Source organism: Phasianus colchicus, chromosome 4, assembly GCF_987193195.1.
Source record: "Phasianus colchicus chromosome 4, bPhaCol1.hap1.1, whole genome shotgun sequence".
Lineage (NCBI taxonomy): Eukaryota > Metazoa > Chordata > Aves > Galliformes > Phasianidae > Phasianus > Phasianus colchicus.
Window position 1 is genome coordinate 12,876,864 of NC_143439.1, and position 27,912 is coordinate 12,904,775.

Consider the following 27,912-nt stretch of genomic DNA (forward strand, 5'->3'; position numbering starts at 1 on the left):
CACCTCTCCCAGACCCCATTTAAGATCTGACTACGATTGGGGAAGGGTCTCTTTTGGAGATCGTTCCTCTTGGAGTCTTCTCAGTAAGCCCAGAATGGGGGTAAGCTTTCCATCTGTCCATTCTTTTTTAGTGTGATAACTTGTTTAGCATAACTTGCTTATATATTTCTTAATTATAACATTCATATATTCATTGATTATGCAAAAGCTGTTTTCTGTTATGTTAATTTTTGACTTAACAAATGAATTCTGTTATGAGGCAGACAAATTCATTGTAAGTATGTTTATCTGAGGTCTGACCTTCTTGGGGTAATTAGATATTGATAGTAGTGGGATACTGATGTTACAGAATAGGTTAATAATGATGTGACACAGGCTTGGATAGCCTTGTTTACTACGGATAACAATAAGAAAAATCACATATTTTTGTTCTATTTCTAGATATATCTTTCGTTAAGAAAAAAAAATCAAGCAATCCAGGTTATTTGAAGTCATCCAAAAACAAACAAAAACAAAGCAAAATATCTGTACCTGATACTAAAGGAATCTATAGCTTTAAAGAGTTTATATTTTTTTTTCTCCAGGTACGAAACTATTTGAACTATTTATTTATTATTATTATTTTGTTGGTTTATTTAATCAAATGACAGTATTAAATGAACTATTGATTTTTGTTGTCTTCAATTTTGTAATTCAACATTGAATTTAACTTAAACCATTTTGACTCATAAATGAAAAATAACCTTTTTTCCTGTTCACAGAAGTGATATATTTTTACTAGGACTTCATGCAGATGATTTTCTCCCAACCATTCTCCTTTAATTGTGCTTTATTTTGTCCATTTTGATATTAATTTTTAAAATTCTTTTTTTTCTGTGCCAGTGAATGTCTGCAGTTAGGTATTGAAGGCATGAGTCCATCCTTGAGACTGTGGAGCATTTATAGATAGAGACCCTATAATAAAGATAACAGGAAGTCAAGTAGGTTCTTTCTTCCCTTTTGGATTATGTGCATCTGCAGCAGGCTCTCTAAACATTTGGCTCTGAACATACAGAATTACTGACGTGAGATGCTGTTTAACTAGCATTAGAAATGATTGAACTCTCTGACAATCTTGTGTAGTTGACTTGTATGGATAATTTTTTTTCTTAACCTCTGGGACACTGAGATTTATAGCTTGGTCCCTATGCAGCTTTGTAGAAAATAAAAATGCAAGAAACTGAAAAATTCTCTTAGCCAACACACCAGCAGTCTCAGTAAATGGAGTGCGATTAAGGATTAGCAGTAAGCTTTCTTTTTTTCTTTTTTTTTAATGCTTTCTTTAGGAAAAAAAAAAAAGGGGGTTGGGGGAGAAACAAGGAATATGTGGTTCTTTGTTATCTCTGGTGGTGAGACCATGGTAATTTATGTCCCTAACATGATAGAAGTATGAGAGTAATGACATTAATTTATTTAACTTTAATGATGAAGAGTGAGAAAAAATAGGACAATGATATTATCAGTAAATTTGATCAGACTGCACTCACATAGTGCTCCCTCACGTTGAATGTCAGGATGAGAAGATGAACCCTAAAAGGAGGTGTTCTCCCTAACTCTCATGTCCATTTTGTCGTGGTGCACAATACAGATTACCTCCTGAGCAGGGTATAATACTGACAGCAATTGTGTTTTCTGCAATATCTCATTGTCTGTAAAGTGGTGATAAGGATAGTTCACATTCATATAACTCTTCAGGTGTATTTGGCACATGGAACAAGGGAGGTCCAGAGGAAAGGAATGATCTCTGGATACTGGGAAATAGACACAAATATAGATGCTTTCAGCATGAGGTGAAAGAGATTTTTCCAAGGGATAAATGAGATTTAATGGAGCTCCTTATTTGTTAAACATATTTATTTGTAAGGAGAAAATAGATGTTGACAGTAACTGTATGTTAATAGGTTACAAAAGTGGTGAATAGTAGAGGAGAAATACCAGGAACCCATGGAGCAGTGAGTAGGCATGCACTGTAGGTTATTTTTCAATCCCCTCACTTCTCCTAAAATATCGGAACGGTTATTGAGATTGCAATTGCTCTATGCCCCAGTAGTTATTCAGAAGGATCAGGATCAACCTAGAAATGACCTGAGGACTTACAAATACAATTCTGAATTGCTAGATGAAAATACGTCAAAATAAATATGTTGTGAATCCTGCACTTCTGTTTTGTTTCATTTTGAGAAGCCTGATTGCTGAATGTTTCTTTCTGAATGATTTTTCTTGTGTTTGTGGCAAGAAAAAAATCAAACAAAATAATTAAAATTTGATCCAGCCCTTATCTATTTTTTTCTGACCGAGCATAGATGACTTCGGTAAGTAAATAATCCTTTCTACCCTTGTAGCTGTTGTAAGTCGTTTTAGATTAATCTTTTTTTAATGTGAAATTGCTGCTTGATTGACAAACTAACACATTTACATCTTCTTTTTTCTTAAAGACATTAATGTGTCTTTCACTTATGAAATGTAATTACATGATCACGTTGGAAACTCCAGGAAAAGTGTCAGCTCAAGAGTTAAGATTGACTGTCAAACAAAATACTAACTTTCAATATCATAACCTCTGAGCAAAAAATAGCATGCTAGTTCCCTGGGCAATCAAAGTATGCACAAAGCACAAAGGATCAGGTTTTCATTGTGACAGATGTGTTATTGTGCAAATGGCTGCTTTTGGCTTCGTGATTATTTGTTCAGATGTTTAATCTTCACACGATAGCCAGCCTTGCAGAAATTAGTTGCAAAGCTGTTTGTACATGCCTGAGCTGATAGCATCATGAGCCTTGTGCTCACTGATCTAAGCACTGAAACAATGGGCAGTTGAATCAATCGCTCTGACAATGAGGCAGAGATATAAGAGGGTCAGGCTATTGAACTTCCTATGCCAAATGGGACAGACCTAATCACAGAGACTGAGGGCATGTTTGCACTACCCAGTGGACCACAGCACAGCAGCTTTACAGTAACTAACTCCGGCTCTGAGCCATGCTCATGCAGCTGTACTGCTTCTAGTCTGGGCACTAGATTAACCACAGCTAGGTCAATGCAGGATGAAAATGCTCCCTGGAAAACTTTGGCTTCAGAATAAGCAGAAGCTCTGAGATGTGCTTCTGAAACCAAATACACCCTCTAACTGCCCTCTGAAAATCAAATATTAGAAAGAATTAAAAACTGCCTGAAAATGTGGAAATGATGGTTTGTGCCTACCAACTTAGTCAGCTGAAGACAATGCCAGTACAAAGAGGACTTGCTAAATCAAATGCTTCATGTGGATTGGAAATAGCTCTATGTTTTCCCAATAGCTGGCAATTTTTGTTGAGTACTGTTAGGTGTTGATTTGATTTGTTGTTGTTTTTTGTTTGTTTGTTTTATTAACCATTTCATCAAATTAGCTCAAATTGTTTCAAGACAAGGAACTTATTTTCATTCATTCTTTGATGTAGCTATGCCTTTAGGTGTAGGTTTTCCCTTTTCAGCTTCTTATTTTACCTAGGGATCACAGTAGAGTAAGTTACCAACTTATTTCCTATGAATAGAGAGATCTTTGGTTTTGGGTCAGGATATTTGAATTGGTTAATTAATCTATTTATTTAATTAATCTATTTATTCATTCTTCTATTTACTCATATATTCTGATAGCTGGGATGTAAATGCCAGGATGGACTTGTCAGCAGAACTAAATTACTGTAGCCCCATCTCAGCATATGCAGGTACGGTGCACTCAGAAAGCAGTTACCAAGTTGCACAGCCTCAGCATCCACAGAGGCAACATTGAGTGCTGTGCTATACTTTTAGCAAAGAAATAAAAAATAGAACTAAAAATGCTTGCTTCAAAATAATATCCACCATTTGCACCATAGGGTTTTATATTTAGACAACTATTTTTTTTCTTGACTATTAATTTAATCCCCTCAATTGTCTAAGGAGATTTAGCAGGTAAACGTGCAAGGATGTAAGGAAATAGTCAAAAGAATCTGTGTGGTCCTACATATCCAAATAAAATATCATTTGCATAAATACAACATGAAATGGGTCAGTCACTTAATGTCTCTAGTACACAGAGGTATCAATACAACATGCGTTGCATAGTATGTAAATTACTTTCTGTTCCTATAGTTCAAATTTAATTCACATCATGCTGTCTTAGTCATTAAATGATAATATTCATAAGCATCAAATAAATTGAAGGAATTGTATGGCTAATCTACAACTTTTAAATTATGTATTTTAAGATTGCCTCCAGTAACTGTATATTCAAAAAATACTGTGGAGTAAAATATGCATCTCAGAGATATGCAATACTTCCACAAATTCCAACAAAGTACTTTCAGATCAGGATTCAAGCTGTGCAAATCACAGCAGTGAGATATGTTTGTGGTAAACACATGAGGTGATGTATGTAATAAATATGTAGACCATTTATATTTTATGTATGTAATTTATTTCCAAGTGATTAAACAACATTGCAAATGTTTCTCAAAATAAATAGCTCCTAAATATTTTATCCTCTATTTATCTTTCAATATGTCTCTGTAACTTTGTACAACATTGGGCTTGATTCTTTACTATGTTTGTGTCCTCTTATCATTTACTTTGCTGTTGTTGCATCTGATCTACTCCAAAATTGGTATCTTGGAGTTGTGGTATGTCTTAAAGACATACTTCAGGTTTCAGAAATACTGTTTCTGGAAGTTATCCACCCTAGATGTAGTAACATACAGTAAGTTGTGACTGCATGTGCTGCTGTGGTTTGGTATCCAAGTTGTTTTATAAAAATTCATGGAGAATTTCTCAGTAGTAAATCTCAGTTTGTAATCTACATTATAAATTTGAACTCAGGACTATTGTAAGTAAGCTGCTTTTTTATGTCGTTGTTTTATTAATTCACATTTCCAAATTGCTAAAACCCATTCTTAAAAATTGTCTGGGTGCCTCAGAGATAGAGGTAATCATTTCTGATGTTTATGGTGCATTAATGTAAAGGCTGTAAAGGACTAAGAATATCTAGATATAAAAGATTAATATCTAATCCCATGAAGGACTGACACTTCGAATTTTTTTTAACTTTTTTCGGGAGAAATGTCTATCAGAAAGCTTTTACATTGATACACAGAAATTGTTTGGATCTCAGAATATTGCTAAACCAGGAAATTACATAGTGGAAACCCACCTGCCTAACAGAAAATAACTGTCCTTTTGTATGAGGGCACATGCCAACAAGCTGGGATTCCAGCCAAGATGACAGATCAGAAAAATGAGGTACCAGATTTGCAGCACCCATAAGGCATCATGGCAGAATACCACAATGCCAAGAAATCCCAAGCTTGGTCTGCATAATTTGTTTCATAGAATGTCATTCTCTTTCCAAGTTAATTGAAAACATGTATTCGAATATAAAGATTATCCATAGACAAATCTCTATTTTTAATGAGACTACAAGCTGGAATATTTCTAGCACTCTCAGTGTTTATTACTTACACTATTGAATGAATATAAATCTATTTTAAATCCAATCACCTGCTAATTTTATGCCAAATTCTATTTTAATAAAATAAGTGCAGGTAATTTAATTAATCACATTTTAAGAAGAAAGGTACTTCTATTTTGCAGACCAACTGTGAATTTTAGGAGGTAACTTATTGTAAAAAATTCTTTATTAAATCACTGAATTGCTCTTTCTGCCTACAGTCTTTTTTTTTTTTCATCCATATCATCAAACAGATGATAGATTTAGGAACTTCTTCAGATCAATATGAACTCTAATGATAGTTGCAAATATAGCAAATAAAGCTATGGAAACAATACAATAAAAGTATGTCTCTTAATTAGATTAATTGTTATTCTGTTTTAGTAATTATCTTTTTCCTCAGTTTAAAACTTTTCACTGCTAATTAATGGCTTTCATCTAATTTCTGTATTTTCCATTCCATATATTGATAATTAATTTCAGTGAACACTGAAGGAATACCTATATCTCAAAAATAAAATTAAAAAATCCTGCCTTGGAAAAAGCTGCTACATATGGATCTAAGAATCACAGTCACGCTGTTTTTCTGTATTTGGATGATTTAAAATAATGTAAGGTTAAAACCTATATGAATCAAAATAAAAACCTGTGAGACTTGTGCTTTCCTTTATTGGTTTGAGAAGCAATAGACTTTTTTTTTCCCCATCTGGTTACTCCATTAGTTGAAGGATTATGGTTTCAAAGGTATAGCCTTCAGAATGTGTATATGTTTTTATTTTTATTTGGGATGTTTTATACTCAAGATACTCAAGACATGTTCATTCCTCATTCCACCGTGTATCCTAGAAGTATGAACAACAATGAGGAAACATCATTAGTTGATTAGATATCTATCCAAGTTGTTTCTAAGTGATAAGTTGGAAGAGCTCTTCTCTGTAAGATCTTGAAGAGTTTCTCCTGCACATTTTTACAATTTCCTTGGAGATGCATTTAAATTAATCTTTGCCATAGCAGCAGTGTTCTGGTCATGACCTGCTATTGTTAAAGTTGCATAACAGCTTTCCTTAGTTGCTCTTTAGTTTCAGAAATCTTTACCATGCAGACTGAAAACTGTTTGGTCTCTACTCAGAGCTGAATTTTAATGGAAAGTTTGAGGAAAATCAGTTGTGCCATTTGTCAGTAAGAGGATAATGAATAAATGTGCAGCTCTCTTTACTGCAAAATTATTGCATTTCACTTAATCTTTTGTTAGAACAGAAATGCAGCAACTTAGACTTCCTTTTGCTACTAATGTGCAGTTATAGTTGAATTTTAAGGTATTGAATTCCATTTGTGAGGGTCATTTCTTGGTTTTCTTCACTTCAGTCCTTTTATAGTGCAAACACGCATTTAGCTGTGAGGAAAAGCACTGGGAGGGTGATAGTCTTGTCAGAAAAGCAATGAAGCAAAACTCAGGATACTTGGATTTAGTTTTTAATGAGGTTATGCATGCCTTGAATGGACAAACTGCTTAAGGACAGCTTTTTCAAAGGCACCTGAAGACTTTCCAAGTGCAACTTGCTTTTTGGAAAACAAAAATAATCATGATATTCTGTCTGCATACTTACAAGGCATTTTGATGCCTTTTGAGCAAGATGGGCATGAAATAAACATTTACGTAAATTCCACTGAAATTTTCTTGCAAAAATTGAGATAATTATTTCTTTTTTTCCTCTATCTTGCTCCATTATGAAAGAAGTTGTCTTTTACTGTATTTCATTAGAACAATGAAGCTGGAATCTGAGCACTGATCTGCTCAGTAGTTACAATACTGTGGGAAAACTTGTACTTCCTACACTACCTATTTTAGAGCTCGAAGGAACTGAACCACAAATGGCAAGTAAGTTGCCCAAAGGCACCAAATGTGAGTAAACTAATAAGTGTCCTAAGATAGCTAAGTATTTCCACAGACCTCTGTAAGAACAGTGATGAAATAAATATAAGGGATTGCATTCATTATGGACTTTAAAACTTCTTCATGAGTTTAAAGGTTCAATTAGAGAAACATTTAAAAATGTACTGAAGTCCCATCACAGGCAGAGCTGCATTGAAGTTCAAATCTTTACTGGGACTGCATCTTGTATTTAACATTAAATATGAATTAAAGGCTGCTTTTTGTATAAAATGTTCAACCTCCAAAAATAAAACTTAGCTAATTTAAGGGTGGCTGAAAGCAATTTGATGTGTGTGTAATTTTATGTGGTTTTAACTTAGTAGTCCTTATCGCTTCTGCACGTGTGAAAATACTATCAATAGTACTGTACTGCAGATACCAAAAACAAAATCCAGGTGAGTTTCTCCACAGTTATTTAGAGCAGAGTATCTGTTATTTTTATTGAAAGTGAAAAATGATTAACAGTTGATTTATTTATTTTCCACGTACCGGGAATGTGAAATTAATTCTGATTAGTTCTGACTTTGCCTGATAATGTTAGGTCTGTAGGTCTTGGATCTTGTTCTGTATCCTTATCTTTTGCAATCTGTTTCCCTTTCATATATGCTTTATTTCATACTTTGTTCAGGAATTTTCAGAGACATTTTCAAACATATACATGAGCAAAAGCTATCCAGTGTTAGCTGAGTATCATCTGGCTTTGAACTTCTTCAGTGAAACAAATACCTCTGATATCTTTGCATCTACTGTCAGTGGATTCAGATGGAAGTGGTTATATTGCTGACAGGAAGGTATCAGAAATTTCCTAAATTTATCTTGCAATACTGTTCCAAACAGATGATTAAAACAACTGTAGCGATTTGTGCATGTAGACCACAGTCATTTTTCTCAGGCAATTTAAGCAAGTAGGTATTATATGTCTCATGCTGTTACTTTCATTTTTGCATTTGCTGTGAACAGTCTTAACATTATTTAGGTTTAAGAAAACAGTTGATTAGTATATAGAAAACACTAATTTAAAATTTGTGACATGCTGCTTCTCCTTCTGGTTCAACCTTTCAGATTCAGAGGGGGGAAAGAATATCTTTGGAAAAATTATTGCCAGAGCATTATTGCTTGTATGCTGAAATGTCTGCTTGAAATGCTGTAACAAAATTCTATGCAAAGCACTGCTAGCCCTCCATTTCTTCAGGCCTCTGGTAAATCTGTGATGGGACTTGAAGAGGTCCTGTTCTGCAAGAGGCGAGTATAGAGCTGGAGGCGTTTGGATTCCTGGTCTTGACCAGGGATGGTGTTCTTAGTAACACTATGTGAAGACCATCACATCACAGGATGCCAAGCTCTTTGAACTGTATCTTATAACAGCTGTTTCAGAAACAAACCGAAGAGGTATCTAGGACTGACTTCTTCAGCCAGCTGACTTTTTAAGAAATCACATTTTATTCAGAGAGATCACTGTAAGATTTATTTAATCATAGGCTAGAGAAATCAAACTTTATAAAAATCAGACTTTTGGCACATCCATGATTGGAACTGGAGCCGCCCAGATGGATTTATATAACAGAATTTTAACAACTATCGTTCTTGTCCCTCGTCAATTCACAAGGTAAACTATAATCTTTGTGAAGTGACTGTTCTAGAGCAGTTGCTAGTATTTCCTAACTTCAGGAAAGTTCTATGTGTCCCTGTGACTACTGCCTCTCCTTGTAAAAGGTAGTTAGTGAGATAAATTTTTAAGCTCTCTTAGTCATTCAAATGTCTTATTTCTCCTTCTGAGCAGAATAATAGGAGATTTTACGAAACCAGTTTCTGGTGTGTGCAAGAATCCTTGCTGTCATTTGATCACCCTGATTTATAACAATGAAGCGAATAAGGTTCAAACTAATGTTTTAAAGCATATATATCCTCTGCTATGTTTCATTTGCATATGTTGAAATTATATATCCTTTATAATAGTTCCAAGTGATGCTTACAACGTAGAATTAAGATAAAATAGATACTTTTTAATACGATTTCTCTGCTTGGGTATAAACAAACCTATTATTTTTGTCCTGTAAATGATTCCTAAGTATATATAAAAAACAAAAAAAAAAAAAACAAAACAACTGGATTCTTAAAAAAACCATAGTTCTTGTTTGCTTTCAGAGTAGTTTTGTTTTTGCTTGTCTGTGTGGTTTGTTTTATTTTTGAATAATTTTCTGCACCTCTAAGTCATTCTTTATTGTAATGGAGTATTTCCTCACTGTCATTGTAAGTTATAATGCAAATCCAGCTGAGTCCTCAGGAATGAGTGTAAATTTAGTATTAAAGTTTCTTGGGACTGTAGAACTTAATGAATAGGAAATTTATAAATGATTGTATTCTACTAAGCAGTATGCTTGTAAGCTCTTTGTTCTAAATACCATCCCTTGAGCACAACCTCAAGAAATCTTCTGGGGCTGATGAGTAAAACACCAGAGTGAACAGAAGCTAGATCTGGAGAGAAGTCAATGTATCTGATCACTTTGGAAAGAGACAAAGTCATTATACTAAGTGAATGCCAAAGAAATCTATGAGGTGGAAATTGCAAGATAAAACTGAGGGTTTTGCTTTAAATCCTTCATCCACATACTTTAGCTCCTTTAGGAAGATGGAGCTAGTTTTACAGAATATTGTATTTTAAATAAATAAATTAATAGAAGATATTAAAAAATCACTCTGGCTTTAGGTGATGTTTTTAATGTTCAGCTCTATTTGACACATCTGTCTGGAGCCATGGGAAAATTGCAAATTAAAAAGATCCATAAGATACGCACACCCCAGTGTCTGGGAGAGACAAGTCATTTGGGTAGAGTTTTACTTTTTTTTTTTCTCCTAACATGCTTTGACCCAAATAGCTTATTTTTCCCCTTTGGTTTAGAAGACAGTAGAAGTTATTTGCTATTTGCAAATCAGGTTATATGGGTCAAAGCATCAGGGTAGGCTTAAAGTATCTACATGACCTAAGTCAGGATTTTTTTTTGTTTTTTGAGTGGTGGGAAAAGGGGAGGAGATGGACTGGAATTGTTTCTGTTATACTTCATTTCTATTCCACATGACAGCATCAGCAATATGGCCCAGATGCGTGATCCCAGCACGGCCAACCCCCATCACATTCTTAATACAGGTGGAATGTGTTCGTGTGTGTGTGTGTGTTCATGTCAGGCACTTCACTTTTCAAACAATTAAAAATTAGTTGCTTAAGAATACATGTGGTCTTTAATATGCTATTTGATTCAGCATTTCCAAAGTGAAAACATTATTCAAAAATTATCTTGTATGAGGTCTCTGCCAGTAGGCAATCACAAGTAAGGGTTAATGATCAAAAAATCTTCACCTAGCTGCAGGACTCATTGCTTAGTCCAGGTATCCTTAACATCTGCAGAAGAGCAAGAACAGCGTATTACTATATTGAAGGGGTTAGTTGGTGGGGAATTATTGAAAACACCATAAAATAGAGAATTTTAATGGGAAAAGATATTACCTATTAGTTAGAGAATTATGAAGCAAGGGTAATGTGGGTAAAATGTTAGTGACAGACTTCAGAGGAGAAACAATATATAGATAAGTTGGGCCTCTGCATATCAGTGATGTAGATAAAAGTTATTTGGGCTTCATATATATAGACATCATAAAGTAGGAAAGAAAGAAATTATAGTGAGAGAGCAAATACAATGCATATGTACTATCCAAGTTTACTCTGGATCAGGAATATGATGACTTTTCTTGTAACTCAACAAGGAATTACTGAAGAAGACATCTCTTGGAAAGGACCTCTGCATTGGATTTGGTCACTGAAGTAGGTGCAATTTTTCACTCTAGCAAAACATAGTTATATATGCCTCAGCAAGTGTCTTGTAGCTCCCTTACTGCTTTCCTTTTCTTTACTGTTTTCATTGCTGTCCCACTAGTAACATCCAAATAGATGATTTAGACCTGCTGCTCATCCTTTACAATTACGTTCCTCATAGGCTAAGTAAATCTGGGAATTTACTTGGAAATGCTGTTTATCTGCTATTTAAAAATATGAAGAGTAGCTGTGAAGTGACACCACTGCTGCATCTCTGGTAACTTTAGGGTTTCTGAATTTACACTGAAGTCAATTTCCTTGTCTATTCACTTCTTATTAAGGTTATGAGTAAACACAGCAATTGTGTATATGATTTTTCATAGCACCTGCACTCCGCAGAATATACAGGCTGTGTTAGCTTTGCTTTTGAAGTAAAAAAGGAAGAGGACTTTTGTAGTAAGATGCAGCATTTCCATTAATTAAATTGTCATGGTTTTATGATTTTTAATTATCAGTATTCCACATCATAACATCATGTAGTGCACTGGGATTTAAAGTGTTAATGCTCAAGTTCTGGGCACCTGTCTGGAAGAGAAGAAAAACTACATTCCCCAGGGGCCTTTGTGGTCAGAGAGGTGATATAACCCCTGGCAAGGTCATTTGACATGTTCATCTCTCTCCCTGCTGCTGAACCAGACTGCGCATCTCGCCTCAGTGTTATGGTGAGGCCTATCCATCTTTCGGATGCTCTCTCATTATATTTGATTTATTATCTTCAATTCTAATTATATTTTATTATAGTGTGTTATCTTGCATTCCGATACTATATTTAGTAAATTAGTGGCAACAATTTGAGGATCAAGAGTTTTTAATTATTTTGGGGTCCCCTGTTTCCCTTTTCTGGAGGCACAGATTTTGCAGAATCCCTCTGCCCTGCTAGTCATGGAACTGGGCCAAACCAGCCCATGAAACGTTGACAGTAAGTGAAGGCTTTTATCATCTCCTCTTAGGTACTCCCCTTCCTTCCTAGCCCAGAAATTCCCAATGGCATATAGGAATGTTCTTCTCTCTTATCCACTGTGTTTGGATATTGGCAAAATGAGTAGCTGTTTTGCCAGCCTTTGTCCCATAGATCTCAATGTGTTCTTTTGGATTCCTTTGCTCTTTTTCATATCTTTAAATACCTGAATTAGGGCCTTGTTAATTTACCAGTAGAGCAGCATGTATAATAGAGAATACACTGGTTTCAATTGCAGTGTTTTGGTATCAGGCACAGAGCAATGAGCAGGAAAGGGCTGCACCTAAAATGAACAATGTCAGATAATGCTTTCAAAGAATTCTTAGATGCATTTAAGCTTTAGAGAGCAATTGTTGAACAGCATGCATACTGCTGCATAACCATTAGAAACATCATGGATTTAGAGGAAAAATAAGCTTTTGTCAGAAACCAAGGCAGTTTTGCTTGTATAAAAGCCCAATGGTGTCATTTGGCATTCACTTTTCAGGAGATATAGATGTTTAAAAATTTAGTTTTATAACTAAACATGCAAAATATGTGCATTTAAACTACAACTCATCCATGTAATATTGTTAATTTTGCTCAGTTTTGACAATATAGGGTGTCAAAATCAAAGATAAATATTGCAAGAAAGAAAGAAGAGTAAGAAAATGCACAACAAATCCCTATTGCTATCAGTAGATTGAAATATGATTAAGGAAATGGCCCCATAAAATCAAAGGATTTTTTACACAGACTGTTGCATTGTTGCTTTAACATCCCAAATGAATCCTCCTTGCCATATAAAGGTTTACTCTGTGATTCAGTAAGTGATTATATTAGCTTCAGTGATATTTTTCAGAGCCAGCTGTTTCACATGCATTTCCGTTAGAAAGAACAAAGTGTTCAGGATTAAGATAAGAGTGCTCTTTAGTGGCCTCAATAGCTGGCTCAATCAACTCTTCAAACTGTCAGTATGACAGATATTTCTATGTAGTGTTCCCATTAAATATTTTAATCAAGAGAACTACTGTAATAGCACCAAATTGGGCATATAATTAAAACAGGAAAATTTCATATTTCTCTTTCATGTAACTGTACTAATTCTCTAATAAATTTCATAAAGTTGACTCATAATTCTTCTTTGGCATTCTGACAAAAGAACAGAATTGTTTGCAAGTGTTTGCCTAATTTCCATTATTCAAACCTAATTTCAATTTTTATTGCATAATTTTGAATATACTGATTAAAGTAATGCTAAGTCTTGCAAAGCTTTGCCAAAGAAAATGAAAGAAATTATGTATATTTAATTGGTTACAGTTCTTATTTAGGAACAACTTGTTCTTTTTTCTTTTAAGGTTGATTTTTTAAAAAATCAACTCTACATCATTCATTAGCTAACTCTGTGAAAAATAGGGGGTATGGGATTGTAAAAATATATATATACACATATATTTTTGAATTTAAATCTTAATAAATTAATATCTATAATTTAAAGAAAAAAACATTTTTTTAAAAAAAGCTCTCTGTGCACCTCAAATCTCCACATGATCTATATTTAGATCTTGTACTAGTTAAGTATTAGCTTCAATATTGCTAATTATAGGTGACAGACTTCTAGAGAAATGAAGAATGAAACGTGACAGCATAAGAAATATGTTAATAAAAACAATTAGTAGAATTTAACTTCTGAAATTTCTGATCATTAAGTTCAGCTTAAATTATATTTTTCAACACACTTTCTATTAACCTGTTTTTAGCTTTTTTTGTTGACATGTTTTCTGTCTTTATAGATCCTTTGATACGCTTAATGTTAGGTACATAACTTGTTTTCTTCCTTATTTAAGTATTTTTATTTTCATGGTTAAATGTTTTGTTGAAGTGAGAGGTGTCCAGCATTTTCACAAGTAAGTCTTAGATGACCAAATTGCATTAAACTGAATGTTGTGAGTCATATTACATCATTAATGGTGAACAATAATTTGATTAATTAAAAAAAATGATGAAAACAATATTCAGTTGAAAACTAAAAGAAGTTTCTGCTACTGTAATCAGAGAGGAAAAGATGTAAAACTTACACATCCTCACAGATCTAAGGGCATAAATTTGTTAAACAATTGTCTATAGAAACTACTTAAGATTGAAAGAGGTAATTCCTAAACAATGAAATTGTAAGGTTCTTTTTTATATCTTTCTCTTAACTCTATGAAGAAGAATACAAAATTGAAAGTACTCTATTTCCCCCAGATCTGATAAACTTTTTCTGCATTTGAGCAGAGATATCTCAATTTGCACAATATGGAACACTGGCTAAGGATTCCACTTGTATGTCTTAATATTTTATTCTTAGAGGACACTGAATAATTGGGTTTTATGGAAAGCATGGACAGTGGTGGCACGTGGCACTACTATATAGTTATTTCATCTACTTTCCAGAATACTATTCTCAATTCTTCATTTTTTTTTATTGAAAATATTCAATGCTTCTCATGCATATGTATATAACTACTGTACTAGCTAGGAAAGTAGGATGCATCCTTTTCTGTTTTCTTTGTGTATGTACGCTTTTGAGATCAAATACTACAGTTCTTGTTTCCCTGATTATTGTGTCAAAGTTTGTAGGAGAGCAAGAACTGGAATCATGACTCTTTATTTAACGGGGGTACCCATAGCCCTTGGCTAAGAAATAGCTCTCAAGTTTAGTCTTTTTTTGGTGCACTGAATATTTAATTAGTTATTGCAAAATGGAACAGCTCTCAGGCTGAAGTGGGAGAAGGAAAATATTTTTCTCTCTCATGAATATCTTATGGGATATTCTCCTGGAAGGTAAGAATTCTGGTCTTCTCAAACAGAGAAGAGTGAACCCAGGTCTCTTACATTTCAGCTCAGGGCACAGACTTGAAACTAAATTAACTGGAAAGATGCCTAGGTCTAAATGGGTCAGCCCCATACAGTGAGTAAAAATATTCCAAGCAAGTTAAGTTACCTTACTTTTGCTGAAATGGTCAATAGAAGGACCTGGGTGTTCTAGTGGACAACAGGTTGCCGTGAACCGGTAGCATGCCTTGTGGCCAAGAAGACCAATGATATCCTGAGGTGCATCAAAAAAATCATGGCCAGCAAGTCAAGGGAGGTGTTCCTCCCCTTCTACTCTACCTTGGTGAGGCCACATCTCATCTGGAGTACTGTATCCAGTTCTGGATTCTGCAATTCAATATAGATATGGAACTTCTAGAGAGAGAGGAGTGTCACAGAGCTATCTGGAGCATCTCCCTTACAAGGAAATGTTGAGAAACCTGAGGCTGTTCAGCCTGCAAAAGAGAAGACAGAGGAGATTTCACCACTGTTTATAAATCTAAAGGGCAGCAGCGAAGTCAGCGGAGACGGACTCTTTTTGGTGGTGTGTGGCAACAGAAAAAGGAGCAATGGACGGAAAGTTAAACACAGGAAGTTCTATACATACAAAAGGACAAATTTCTTTATAGTGAGAGAGGCAGAGCACTGGAACAAGCTGCCCAGAGAGATTGTGGAGTCTCCTTATCTGAAGATATTCAAAACTTGTCTGAATGCTTTTCCTGTGCAAACTACTCTAGGGTACCTGCATTAGTAGGGGGTTGGACTAGCTGATCTCTAGAGGTCCTTTTCAACCTCTTAAGATGCCTGATGGAAAGGGACCTCAGTGTACTGATGGACAGTCGACTGAATATGAGCCAGCGGTGTGCCCTGGTGGCCAAGAAGGCCAATGGCGTCCTGGCTCGTTTCAGGAAAGGTATGGTGAGCAAGACTAGGGAAGTGATCCTGCCCCTGTACTCGGCCCTGGTGAGGCCTCACCTTGAGTATTGTGTTCAGTTTTGGGCACCTCAGTACAGAAAGGACATTGAGGAGTTGGAGCAGGTCCAAAGAAGGGCAACAAGGCTTATGAAGGGCTTGGAAAATATGCCCTACAAAAAGCAATAAAGGAACTGGGGCTGTTTATTCTGGGGGAAGAGGAGGCTGAGGGGAGATGTTATGGCTCTCTTCAAATACCTGAAAGGATAATTAGAGCAAGAATGGGGCTGGTCTCTTCTCAGTGGTGACAGGATGAGGGGAAATGGCCTCAAGTTGTGACAGGGTAAGTTTAGGTTGGATATCAGGAAAGACTTCTTTACAGAAAGGGTTGTTAAGCACTGGAATAGGCTCCTCGGGGAGGTGGTTGAGTCACTATCCCTGAATGTGTTTAAAAACGGTTTGAATTTGGTGGTCAGGGACATGATTTAGTGGAGGGTTGTTAGAGTTAGGGTAGTATGGTTAGGTCATGGTTGGACTTGATGATCTTTAAGGTCTTTTCCAACACAAGCAATTCCATGATTCTGCGATTTTTCCTTGTGAACCCTATCTAGAGGAAGGACTCCCTGACAGAGTTATCTGAGGCAATTTTGCACCATCAGGATTTCTAATTGTTTCCATCAGCATGAATGCTGAATTTTTATCCTACTGTTAGAGATGTAGCACTTCCCCTATAATGTATAATAAACCTCTTAACCAAAGGAAAGGTGTAGACTCCACTAGGTTGCTACATCCCAGAATACTGGCTAAATTTGGTCTCATTTCTGCAAGTATACACAAAACCTGACAAGTTTTATTTTGGATGTACAAAACATACAAAAAGTGGTAGTAAATTTTCAGAAAGGAAAGCCAAGTCAATATCTCAATGTGAGTAAATCAGTCTGAGATTTTATGGCTCACTATACATTTTAAGAGCAACATAAATGATGCTATCACCAATGTGATGAGCAAAGGTTCATCTTAAGAGAAAAATTTGTTAATGAATGTTGAGTTCGTAATGCACTTTCTTCCCCAAAAGGTCAGAAATATGCAAAGCCACATACTGATGCTACACTTATAGGATAAAAGCCACGAAAGAAGAATTTGGAGTTAACCATTTGGAATACAACTTGGTAAGTCATCTATTCTATTCTCCTACCAAAAAATAGGATCAGCAAGCATGTCTGTATGGACAGATGTTTGTTTAATCTGTTTTAAAATGGCTCAAGATAGAAAGACATTCTGTGGCCTCCTTCATTACAATCCTTGGCTGTTTTAATAGTATGAAAGATTTACCTATCCTAATTTCTTTCACACTGTAGGAAGATATAAACACCAGTTTTATACCTTCAAAACTTTAAAGCACAGGATGCAGACAGCAACATCCTATATGGCATTTATTTACAGTAATGTGCACTACAGTAACTCACTCCAGAACATGAAAGTAAAGCTTGGGTCTGAATATGTAATATGACTCTATATTTCTGAGAAAGTCCTCAAGTTAGTTTTCAAAGAATATCTGGAGTTGCGATAAGTGTTGTCTTTTATCTATTACTAACTGTTAAATAGTGACTAAATGAAGAGAAAGCTAAAAAAAAAAAAAAAAAAAACCTCATCCATTTTATGAGGTATAAGAACTATGGCAGGAGATCATATAAAAATGCTTAAATTTTACACTAAGAATATTTCATTACTCTCAGGCTTTTGTTAGAGTAAGAAAGGTTCAAGTAAACCAACTGATGCACCTGAAGTCAATAAATCAAGTTCATAGTACAAAATAAATTAAAAAAAAAAAAAAAATTGGGCCGAGTGATCTGTTTCAAGATTTTTTTCAAGGTAGTTTAAGGCAAAACTCACTTTTTCAGTCATATCAAATTCTACAGAATGAAGATAAGCTATCTTTCTAAGCCATTTGTGTAATCAATCTGTGTTGTTAATAGCTCATCTGGGAGATGATATGTCTGCATCATCAAGCCCTTTGATGGACAGCTTTTTATCAGTAAGTTGCAGAAGAGTATAGCAATGAATTCTAAACTTTATATATATATATATATATATATATATATATATATATATATATATATATATATATATATATATATATATATAACAAAAACGTGTTTATGCAGTTATGCACCAGAAATTTTAAGAAGTATTTATATTTCCTTCATATAAACCCCACTTAAACACATTTGTCAAGCTCTCACTGTTACTATAGTTCCTAGTGACCGTAATTATTATATTCTAATGAGTTTTCTCTCTTCACTCCACCTCTCTCTTTCTCCTTTACTCTCTTCATCACCACCTTCTAAGTAAGCTCAGCAATCTGGTTCAGAACTTTGAGGGTCATTGAATACAATAGAATGCATCTTCTCAGAAGTGTAATAATTGTATTACATCTTAGAATTGTCTTGGAGAAACAGGACAACCTAAACAAAAAATCTAGATTCTTTTTCTAGAATCTAGGAAAAAAAAAATCCTTTTGTCTCATTTATTTTACTAAAAAAATTTTGGAATAGATCAGCAGCTAGTGGCATTGGCTATATCTGTAGTGCCTTGAAAATTCCATGCTTTTCTAACAAAATTTATTCTCCAGCTGGATACAAAAGCAGTTTTAAGCCTTAACTTCTGGTTATGGCTAAATTTTCTACTACAAGAACTCATCAGAAATTCTATCCTGAGCAAGCCACGTTTCTGTTAGATACTTAGTGGATGAAACAGTAGCTTCACTCATCTATGGAAAAAAAAAAAATACGTTTAGAAAACTTACAAATTTTGCTGTCAAGAAGGAAAGCATGGGGAAATTAAACTAGACATATTTTTGCTGATTTTATGTATCATATTTTTATCTGAAAGAAAATTGGTAACAGAAAGAAGTTGCGGAGAATCAAAAATCATTCTTGCTATGAGATTGTGAACGGGGGAAATGGGATAGCAGGTAAGAAATTTCAGAAGATTTTTCTCAGTCTTATGAGCAAAGGAGAGATGCAGGGACTAACAGCTCCCTTTTAAAAGTAACAGATTGTAATCTTAAAATAGTTCAGTTTGGATTTGCATAAGTCATAGTTTGTGCATTTTTCATCTTAATTACCCCTGTTTTTGCAAATTTTCATCAAGTAGCTTGCGGCATCTGTATCACCCTCCTAACTGCTGCCTATGTGCCTGAGACTTTTCCATTTCTTCCCTACCTCAGGGTGCTTCAAATGGTGCATCAAAGTCTGACAGTAACAAGGTCTCCTGAAGAGCTGTGGGGATAAAATTTCAGAGGTCCTGTTGCTTCTATGGCTGCTGCAGCTGGCAAGGAGTGGAGTAGCTTGGTAAGTGGAGGAAAGAAATGGAGCAGCAAAGTGATATTACCTAACACTGAAGTGATGGAATCTGTATTAACATCCTGTGGTCAGAGGGGGAACTGGAAAGCTCAGCCCAGTGCCCCACATAGCACAGATCTGTCCTGCATACCTGAATATCAGCATGAGGGAGCAATCTGTCCTGCTGCTTTTGCTCCAAACTTGACATCCAAATACTACCACAATCTCAGTAAGATATCTCAAGAAAGCATTTAATAAGAGATGAGCCACATTAACTTGCATTATTATATACTCACATGTATAAGTTCAGGCAAGAAAATCAGGAACAATGTAATCATTTTCTATGATTACTCTATGAATGCTAAAAATATTTTGAAATATAAGCTATCTTTTTTTTTAGCTAGTAGGTAGTAATTGCTTACCAGCCAATTACAGTTATAGTTTTGTTATTTACCAGAAGTACAATTAGAGTTGGAGCTGCATCCAGTAATTTAGTGAGAGATCTGGTAGACTTTGGTTCACTGTGAACTTAATTATTTTATCTGACAGTTCAAGTAAACACTGGATCATACTGACTTTTTTTATTGCTCATCTTGAAGATGATAAATACAGTATTATGCCACAACAAACACCTGATAAACTGTATATGAAATTTCAAATTTGCTGACTTTTTGTGACCTATCCAACCTCCAAGTGGTCTGATACGGTGAAAATATTTAAAAAACTTTTAGCATGACATTTTCTTTTGTAACAGAGGTTAAAATCTAGTTCCAAATTCAGAGATACAATTCAACTGTGATACTCACTTCTTATGACTATGTGTTCATTTGTCATAAGGGTGTTATTACACTGGAGTCTGAAGACACAAAGAAATTTTTTCATTGCCAGTTACCAGATGCGTGTTGAAAGAGTTCTTTTAATGTGTTATAAAGTTTTCCGTATCATAGTTTTTTAGGTACTTCAAGTATTCCAATTAAACTAAATATTATAGTATAAGTATTATTTGATCTTTGCAATGTCGCTTTAAAAAATTATTTGGTCACACATATTGTAGAATTTTCAAAGGAGTTCATAAAGAGGAAAAAACATTGATTTTCTGCTATTTATTTTTTAATTGATTAAATAATTTTTAAAAGGATAAATGATAAAGACATAACGAAGGTATTGAAATTGAATTGAGCTAGAGGGTGAGAAGCAGTAGTAGTAATATGAAATTTACTTTAGTTATAAAAAAGAGCTGACTTCTTAATGGCTGGTGACAACTCAACTCTTTCAAGGCAGAAGGAGGAAAGTGAAAATAACTTTTTTGTTGTCTGTAGTAACTGTATACACCTAAGAAAATGTATATTGTGTAGAGCGTGACTGAGTACTGAAATTTAGAAATCTTTATTTGTTCTATTTACTCTCTCCTTAATGCTAAATAAGAAACAACTTTATATTTATTATTGAGAATTATACAACCAAAGTTTTCTGTAGAAATGTCTATTTAGTGACAATATAATGAAAAAATACATCTCTGGGGTTTACTGAAATTGTTATTGTTATGCATTCTGTAACTGATTCTGTTATATATTATGTCAAAAAGTGTACTGTAGAAATGTCTCATACTAAGTGTTATTTTTAGTAGCCATTTCCAAATAGCTTTTGTCTGTTTGTGTGTATATACCATCTTCAATAACAAGTTTTGTTTGAGTTTGCTAAAATTTGTTTTCAGAGAGACTTTCAAATGCACCACTTGTGTGCATGTTGAAAATGTAAGCAATGCCAATGATCGCATTTGGCTTTTTGCAGTTTTCAAACACTTTCTAAGGTCATATGGGTATTGCTGGCCAACCATCAGTAGTTTATTCGTTGCTTGATTATAAGTGGAATTGTAAATGGAATGAAATAAAATGGATATGGAGGATTACCAACTGCTGTTGGCTTACAACTGCATGCTTAAAGATGTCTTCATTCATTAACAGATTATTCTGGCCTGCCAAGGTTGAAAATGAAACGCAAGTCACAGCTTGTACATTTATCACTGTAAGGAAAGCATCCTGCCAGTACTAGTTAGGCAGGGCATGCTTGTAGCCATTAGTAGTCCAGTCTGATTATTGGGCTCAATCTGTTTCTAATGGCAACCTTCGCAGTGACAGCATTGTCTCCATCTGTGCTCACATAAGAGATTTAAAATCTTATCATTTAAAGTTCTGAAATAACCCTACAGACACAATTATTTACTTTCTTAGGGACTGTTCCAGCTGGTGTGTGGCAACCTGGAATACCTGCAACAAGCAAGCTGGCCCTTACCTTCTGCTTGGTAAGCCAAATAGCAGACAGTATTGCCTGTAATTATGACACGTGCTGTGACTTGATTTCTTAGGTTTATTCTCTTGAACTATCTACAATTTTCCTACCCAGCATCATAGTGAATGATCTAATTTCTTCACCTTTCAGAGAGAGAGCTGTTAAGTGTAAAGTGCAAACTGCTCAAGGGAGTTACTATATATGTCAGGAGAAAAGTAAAGTGGGGGTAGGTGTAGAGAGGTAAGGCAGTAGGGGGAGAAAAAGAAATATAAAGAGGGCAGTGGTGAGAGCATGCTGGATAATCCTAGAAAAAATATCAGGCAATATACATGACAAAGGCATATAGCCTATGTTTTTCCTGAATCTGACATATTATGTTATTCGGAAAAAATAAAAATTAAAGAAAAGAACAAGGACCTCTGCCAATGAATGTTAATCTTAACCAGTTTAGAATCCTGAATACATATCTTTATCTGAATTACATAAATGATTAATACACTGGAAAAGTGGACAGAAGCTTTTGATATGGAGATTTAAATTATCTGAGAATTGGGTTCTTTAAATGAAAATCCCTTGAAGAAATGCTTGATTATCTGGCTATCCAAAATCTCCTAAGTTGTTATTGTGCACATTTGGTTCCTAGTGATTTAGTGGAAGCTCATTCTACAAAACAAAATTCAGTTTCCAAGGCTGGAATTGAGAGAAAATATGGGAAGAAGAAAATCATTTTATCTCCCAGAATTTAGAGAAGAGCAAGAGAAATTCATGTAAAATGGACTCATTCTCTGTAAGATGCTAAATTATTAATATTTTTCAGGATATTAAGGTTGCTCTTAACAAATTTAATAAGATTTCTTAATGACTCATCAAAAAGGAAAAAAAACACTCTTTCACACAACTAGAAGTGAAAATGGAATTACTATAATTTCATTTTATCTTAATTCTGTTGCAAACAATCTGAATGTCTGAAAAATGAGAAGATATTAACTCTGATTAGTGACCAGTTCCAATAATCAAGCTGCAATAAACAAGAAGCTAGGTCAAAAGGCTGTTATACAACAGTAGGTTAAGTTTTAGGATGTCAAGTGTTAATATTATATGGGAAACAATTAAGATTTTATGAAGCTCTACTGAAACTGAGACATCAGCAATGTTTAGGGAAGCTGGAAGAGATACAGGAAGAATCTGAAATGTGAAGTGCATATATAGAGCAATTAATTAATTTAAAAAAATCTCTTTGTATTTGTCAAGGTAAAATTTGAAATAACATTTTGCTGATTCCTCCATCTTCTGTCTCAAAGCCAGTTATTTGAATTGATATTTTAATAAAATTATGAAGGAGAGAAAGAACACAGAGTACAGATCATCTGGCTGATTTCAGGTACGTATTTTAAGACTTGATTAAGACCTTATCTTAAATGTGATTTTCCTCATTTTGTTTACTCATAAGAGAAGTTTAGTGGACTAACTGAAATAAAGTAACATGTATGGCAATTCTTTCTGTTCAAATATTGTTTTCTGTGCCTCTTTTATGTATTGACATGTAAAAGATCAAAAAATATTATTTCAGTATATAGTGTCACCACTGAAGACCAGTCAGAAAGATTGGAAGAGTGTTGTCAACCATTACTATCTCTGGACTGAAGACACCTCATTCTATGAGATAATTCTCTCAGCAATACATGTTTACATTTGAAAATAGATATAAACAGCCAAGTCAGTTATACAATACTTGGAATTCAGTTGGTAACAAAATTATTTCAAATTTATATGAAATATTTTGTTTTATATTCCCTTCTCTTACAACAATAGTTGATTAACGTTTTCCTCTTCATTAAGATAACCCAGTAGGGGAAAAGAATAAAACAAACCGCATTCTGAATTAATGTAATATGAGCTTTGGCACACCTATTGAATGATGCAGAAATCAAACAATAACACAATATCAAATAACAGAAAAAAGAAAAAGTACGCTCACATCTATTTGGTATACTTGCACCAACATTACAAATATGCTCAAAAAAATGTATGTAAAGATGGCTAAAGTGTCTACATAAACTCAGCTATATTAAATTAATTTGAAACCCTGGAATAATCATTGTTGAAAATTATGCCATTAAAAAATTCAATTAAGATTTGTGACTCACTTCAGTTTTGATTTTATCCCTTCTGCTCTAGAAAATTATGAACTGCATATCAAGAGCCCAGTGGGGCTCGGGAGGCAATGACTAACAACCATTTCAACACACATCTTTTGGATTAAGACACCACTGACTCTATGAAAAAAATGATTAAGATACCTCACACAATTTCTTACGTTTTGTAACAGCATTGCAGTTGACCTATTTTTCTTCAAAATACTATGTTTTACAAGGTTTTGAGAAAGAAATGTTATTGATTGTTTTTCAGGAACTCAGTGTTTTGGGATTTCATATTTATTATACGTTTTGAGGTGTTTGTTTGTTTTCTAAATATCAGCAGCATGTTTCTAACTTTCATTAGCAATTCCTTAATTTTACCAATGGGACACTCAGTTATTTCACAATCAAATGAGGATTTTTCAAAGTCAAGATCTTTTCTCACTTGTTACATGTTAAGAGATAAAGCTTTCTAAATTTTATATAACAAATTCTACTGCTTGTATGGAATTGTATCTTCCAACAAATGCTTTTGGGATATAATATATTCCAAGTAATCTTCTTTTTGTAATGAATATTAACTTCATCTTGATAATGTATTAACATTTCTGTCCCACAAATATGAATTACAAATTGTACAGTATGTTCTGTTGTGTGTGTACATGAATTTGTATTTACATTTGAATGTAATTGATCAGAGTTAAGTGTTTGCAAAGATGTGCAAGTAATACTGTGAAAAATAATAGTAATTTAAAAACTTGAATACTCTGATAAAAGAAACTAAAAGAGCTACAAATGAGCAAACATATTTATGTAATTATAATTATTTAGACTATATTTTAGATTTTTCCCCAGTTTCTTAGAATATGATCAACCATATCAGTGTTGGATTATTCAAAAATTGCATCTATAATTTGCGTTTTCTGAATCACTATTAAGACAGTTCTGAATGGGTCTCTTTCTTCCAAGAGCCCATATAACATTAAGATTCTGCTTTTATGGAGAAACACTGCCTTTATAATCAATAACATATGGAAACAATAGTTGAATGGAAAGAATTCTGGATTCAACTTTTTTTTTTTTCCCTAAAAATCAAATAGAAATGCAATCTGTGTCTCTTTGCACCAGAAAAGAGGCAGCTAGCCTAGTACTGACCTTATTCATATTTGCTTTATGCTAGAATGCCAATTAAGATACTATCCTGTTACTATGGAACCAGTAAGAAGAAAATTAGGCCAATTTCTGCACATAGGCAGCAATTAAGAAACTATTTGGTAATACCACATCTGAAATTAACATATCTATGTCACATGTGGACCTTTCAAACTGAGCTCATATAAGCTATGTGTATGACACCAGAATCTGACTTCCTGATACCAGTTTAAAAAAAAAAGTCACATCAGGCTTGTGAGGGCAAACTCTATAAGGAGTTTGAATCCATTTCATGATTGTGGTACTGACAAATGACTTCCACATGCTAACTATGGGAGGAAAATAATTTTTCTATATGGGACCTGCATAGATGAAGATCAGTTTCTGTACGTGGAAAGGGAAGAATAGAATCACAAATAAGAATGATATGAAAGAGAGAAGTATTTTGTTCCTAAGGATCTAGGAAAAAAAAAAAAAAAGAGTCTGATTTATAGGTATGAGAAACTACATGAAGATATTACTCAGCTTCTACATGACTATTAAGAAAAAGGGAAAAGATTCATAATGATCTTGTCACTTTGCAGTTTATTTGTAATGTAGCTAATCTAAGCAAGACAAGCTATTTAGGCTTCATTATAGTCAGTAGACAATGATATGCCTGGAGAAGGCATTTTCATCTCACCCACATTAGAAAACAGAAAATTGTAGTGGAGAAGTGGAGTAAAATAGGAGGATGCAATCCTGATAAGAAAGTGAAACAACCAGACACAGGAAGAATGCACAGAAAAAGGTTGTATTATGATAATGGTTCTATATTGATTTTACAGCATCCTGCTAAGGAATCTTGGAAAGATTTTGACAAGAAGGTTGTCACATGCTCCCCCTTCAGCACTAATTGTATCATCACTTTTGAAAGGTAACCTCATGAAGTACTAAGTATAACTCTTTGTATAATTCTGAACATAATGGCAATACAAATTTTGCTGGAAAATTAATGCAGATGTAATTAAATCACTAAAGAAAATCTTTCTTTCTATGTTAGTCCCAGGCAATTTTAGAGGTACCAGCTGCCTTACAGGAGCAAAACTGGATACTATTCAGCATGACTGTTTTAATTTATCAATACTGATGTATAAAGAGTACTGTTTGTTGTGGGGATTAGCTGTTGTCCCATTTCACCTTGTGTTCTGAATGATAAATGGTTATGCAAGCTGCCTTCAATATAATTTGTCATACAAACTCTATATAATTATTAAGATAAGATAATATGTGACAATATTTATGGAATAATATCCTCCCAATCATTCAGCTGCTTCTAAATGCTAAGGGCTAATTAGATGATTTTTGCCTCTGAGATCTGGTAATCATTTGTTGACAGATATTAAATGATTCAACTGTTTTCTCCCATGAAAGATATGCTATTTTTGGTTTTCCTTTTTTTTTTTTCTTCTTCTTTTTTTTTTTTTTCCTGTTAATATGGATGCAGTAGTTAATTAAAGCTCAAGACGTTTACAACATCCAGCATTTGAATTGCACTACACTTCGCTTCAAAACTATGAGCAATTAACGCATAGGGCCTTTTAAAATTAATTGCAAGCTTTACTAACAATATAGTATTTTACTTCATTAAAACAAGATTTTGCTATCCAGCTGCTTTGATCTGCAGCCAGTGCTGCAGTCTGGTCCACAAAGAAGCGCACACATAACAGAAAAGACCTTCCAAGACATTTACTGAGGCATATGTCTTTTATTGGAAACTTGTAGTGCTATGTAGTGTAGCATTTCCCTAACAGCTCATCACCTATACTCCTTCCCTGTGGCCAGTTGCAGATCATTCCTATGGCAGGAAAAGGGATTATGGCTGAAGAAAAAGAGTGGTGGCCTGTGTCACCCGTTCCAGTTTCAGTGTGTCTAATAACTAACGAAACCAACAGAAACTTTTGGGCCCTTCTGACTAGGAATGAACATGGGACAGAAGGTGGTTGGGAGAATAAAGCTCATCTTTGTAATGCTTAGTCTATGATTTGTACAGCTGGCCCAAGGTATGAGGTGAAGGATGTATACCTGAATGTCAGATAATTTGGTGTAAGTCAATAATAATCATATTTCATTTTCCTTGCCACATCAAATCTTACAGAATTTACCTTAAAGTAATTTTGCAGCTGAGAAACTTCAGCATTCATTGTTCCCTATTTATTTAGGTTTTTAATCAGGATTTTACTCAGTTTTTATTATCTACTACTGCCTATAAAAATAGAGTAAACTGTATACCTCTGATAGCTTAACACATAAAATTTGCATTTCAGGTTCATTTCGGTTTTTGTCACATATTTGTGTGACCAAATGACAATACTTGCTATGTTCATAAAATCAATATAGCCTCATAAAGGAGAGATTTTTTTCATTTACAACAGAAGCTGTTACTGTTTATTATACAAAGGAATTAAAAATGAATTGCTTTTCCTTACTGCTGTTTTTTTCCTTACATTTTTCTTTTTTATTTCTCCACCAAAATTCCCTTCAACAGAAGACAGAGGACATATGTAAGATATCTAAAACATTGCTAGTAAAGCAAGAAATTTTACTTTTTCTGCTTTCTGCGATAGGATCTGATCCATCAGCCTCTAAATACTAGGCAGTGATTCTGAACACTACTGATGGATTTCACGTGTTGTTAAAAGGGCTTTTTCTGCCAAGTCTACCTATTGGTTTGCTTGCCATCAAAATTCAACTGAGGGTGTGGAGATCCTTCTCCATCTAAATAAAAGGATTAAAGAAGTCATGTTAGCAAAAGCTCAAGTGATTACAAGTGTAAGAATTGTACCCACCATAATCTGAGGCAGTGATTTGACCTTAAAGTATTGTATCCAACTAGGTTTGAGACTGATGGAATACTGAATGTTCATCATCTATAGGAAGGTTCACCAACATCTGCTTCTGGCATTGTGGGCCAACATAATTAACTATGAAATATTATTTTTGG

The 27,912-nt window shown here is 34.3% G+C and overlaps 1 protein-coding gene across 4 annotated transcripts; it reads left to right on the forward strand.

Moving 5' to 3' along the window:
• LOC116226162 (uncharacterized) lies at positions 1-26,328 on the forward strand. Of its 4 annotated transcripts, XR_016466344.1 has the most exons (8): positions 1-100; positions 17,082-17,175; positions 17,983-18,041; positions 19,236-19,359; positions 21,582-21,652; positions 22,891-23,020; positions 25,757-25,845; positions 25,972-26,328. XR_016466344.1 is itself a non-coding variant. In XM_090140062.1 (7 exons), the coding sequence occupies exons 4-7, from the start codon at positions 19,324-19,326 to the stop codon at positions 26,118-26,120; spliced, it is 345 nt and encodes a 114-aa protein (XP_089996188.1). In that variant the 5' UTR covers positions 2-100; positions 17,082-17,175; positions 17,983-18,041; positions 19,236-19,323; the 3' UTR covers positions 26,121-26,328. The 4 variants fall into 4 exon arrangements, 2 of the variants coding, with proteins under 2 accessions (XP_089996188.1, XP_089996189.1); XM_090140062.1 differs by lacking the exon at positions 22,891-23,020 and having other exon boundaries at positions 2-100; XR_016466345.1 differs by lacking the exons at positions 22,891-23,020; positions 25,757-25,845; positions 25,972-26,328 and adding an exon at positions 23,210-23,297 and having other exon boundaries at positions 2-100.
• Positions 26,329-27,912: the final 1,584 nt, after the last annotated feature.

Bases quoted from the DNA above. Each gene is read 5' to 3' on its own strand.
- LOC116226162 (XM_090140062.1), top strand. From the start codon at position 19,324: ATGGCTGCTGCAGCTGGCAAGGAGTGGAGTAGCTTG. The intron at 19,360-21,581 runs GTAAGTGGAGGA...TTACTTTCTTAG, and splicing joins GCAAGGAGTGGAGTAGCTTG to GGACTGTTCCAGCTGGTGTG. The intron at 21,653-25,756 runs GTAAGCCAAATA...TTGATTTTACAG, and splicing joins TGGCCCTTACCTTCTGCTTG to CATCCTGCTAAGGAATCTTG.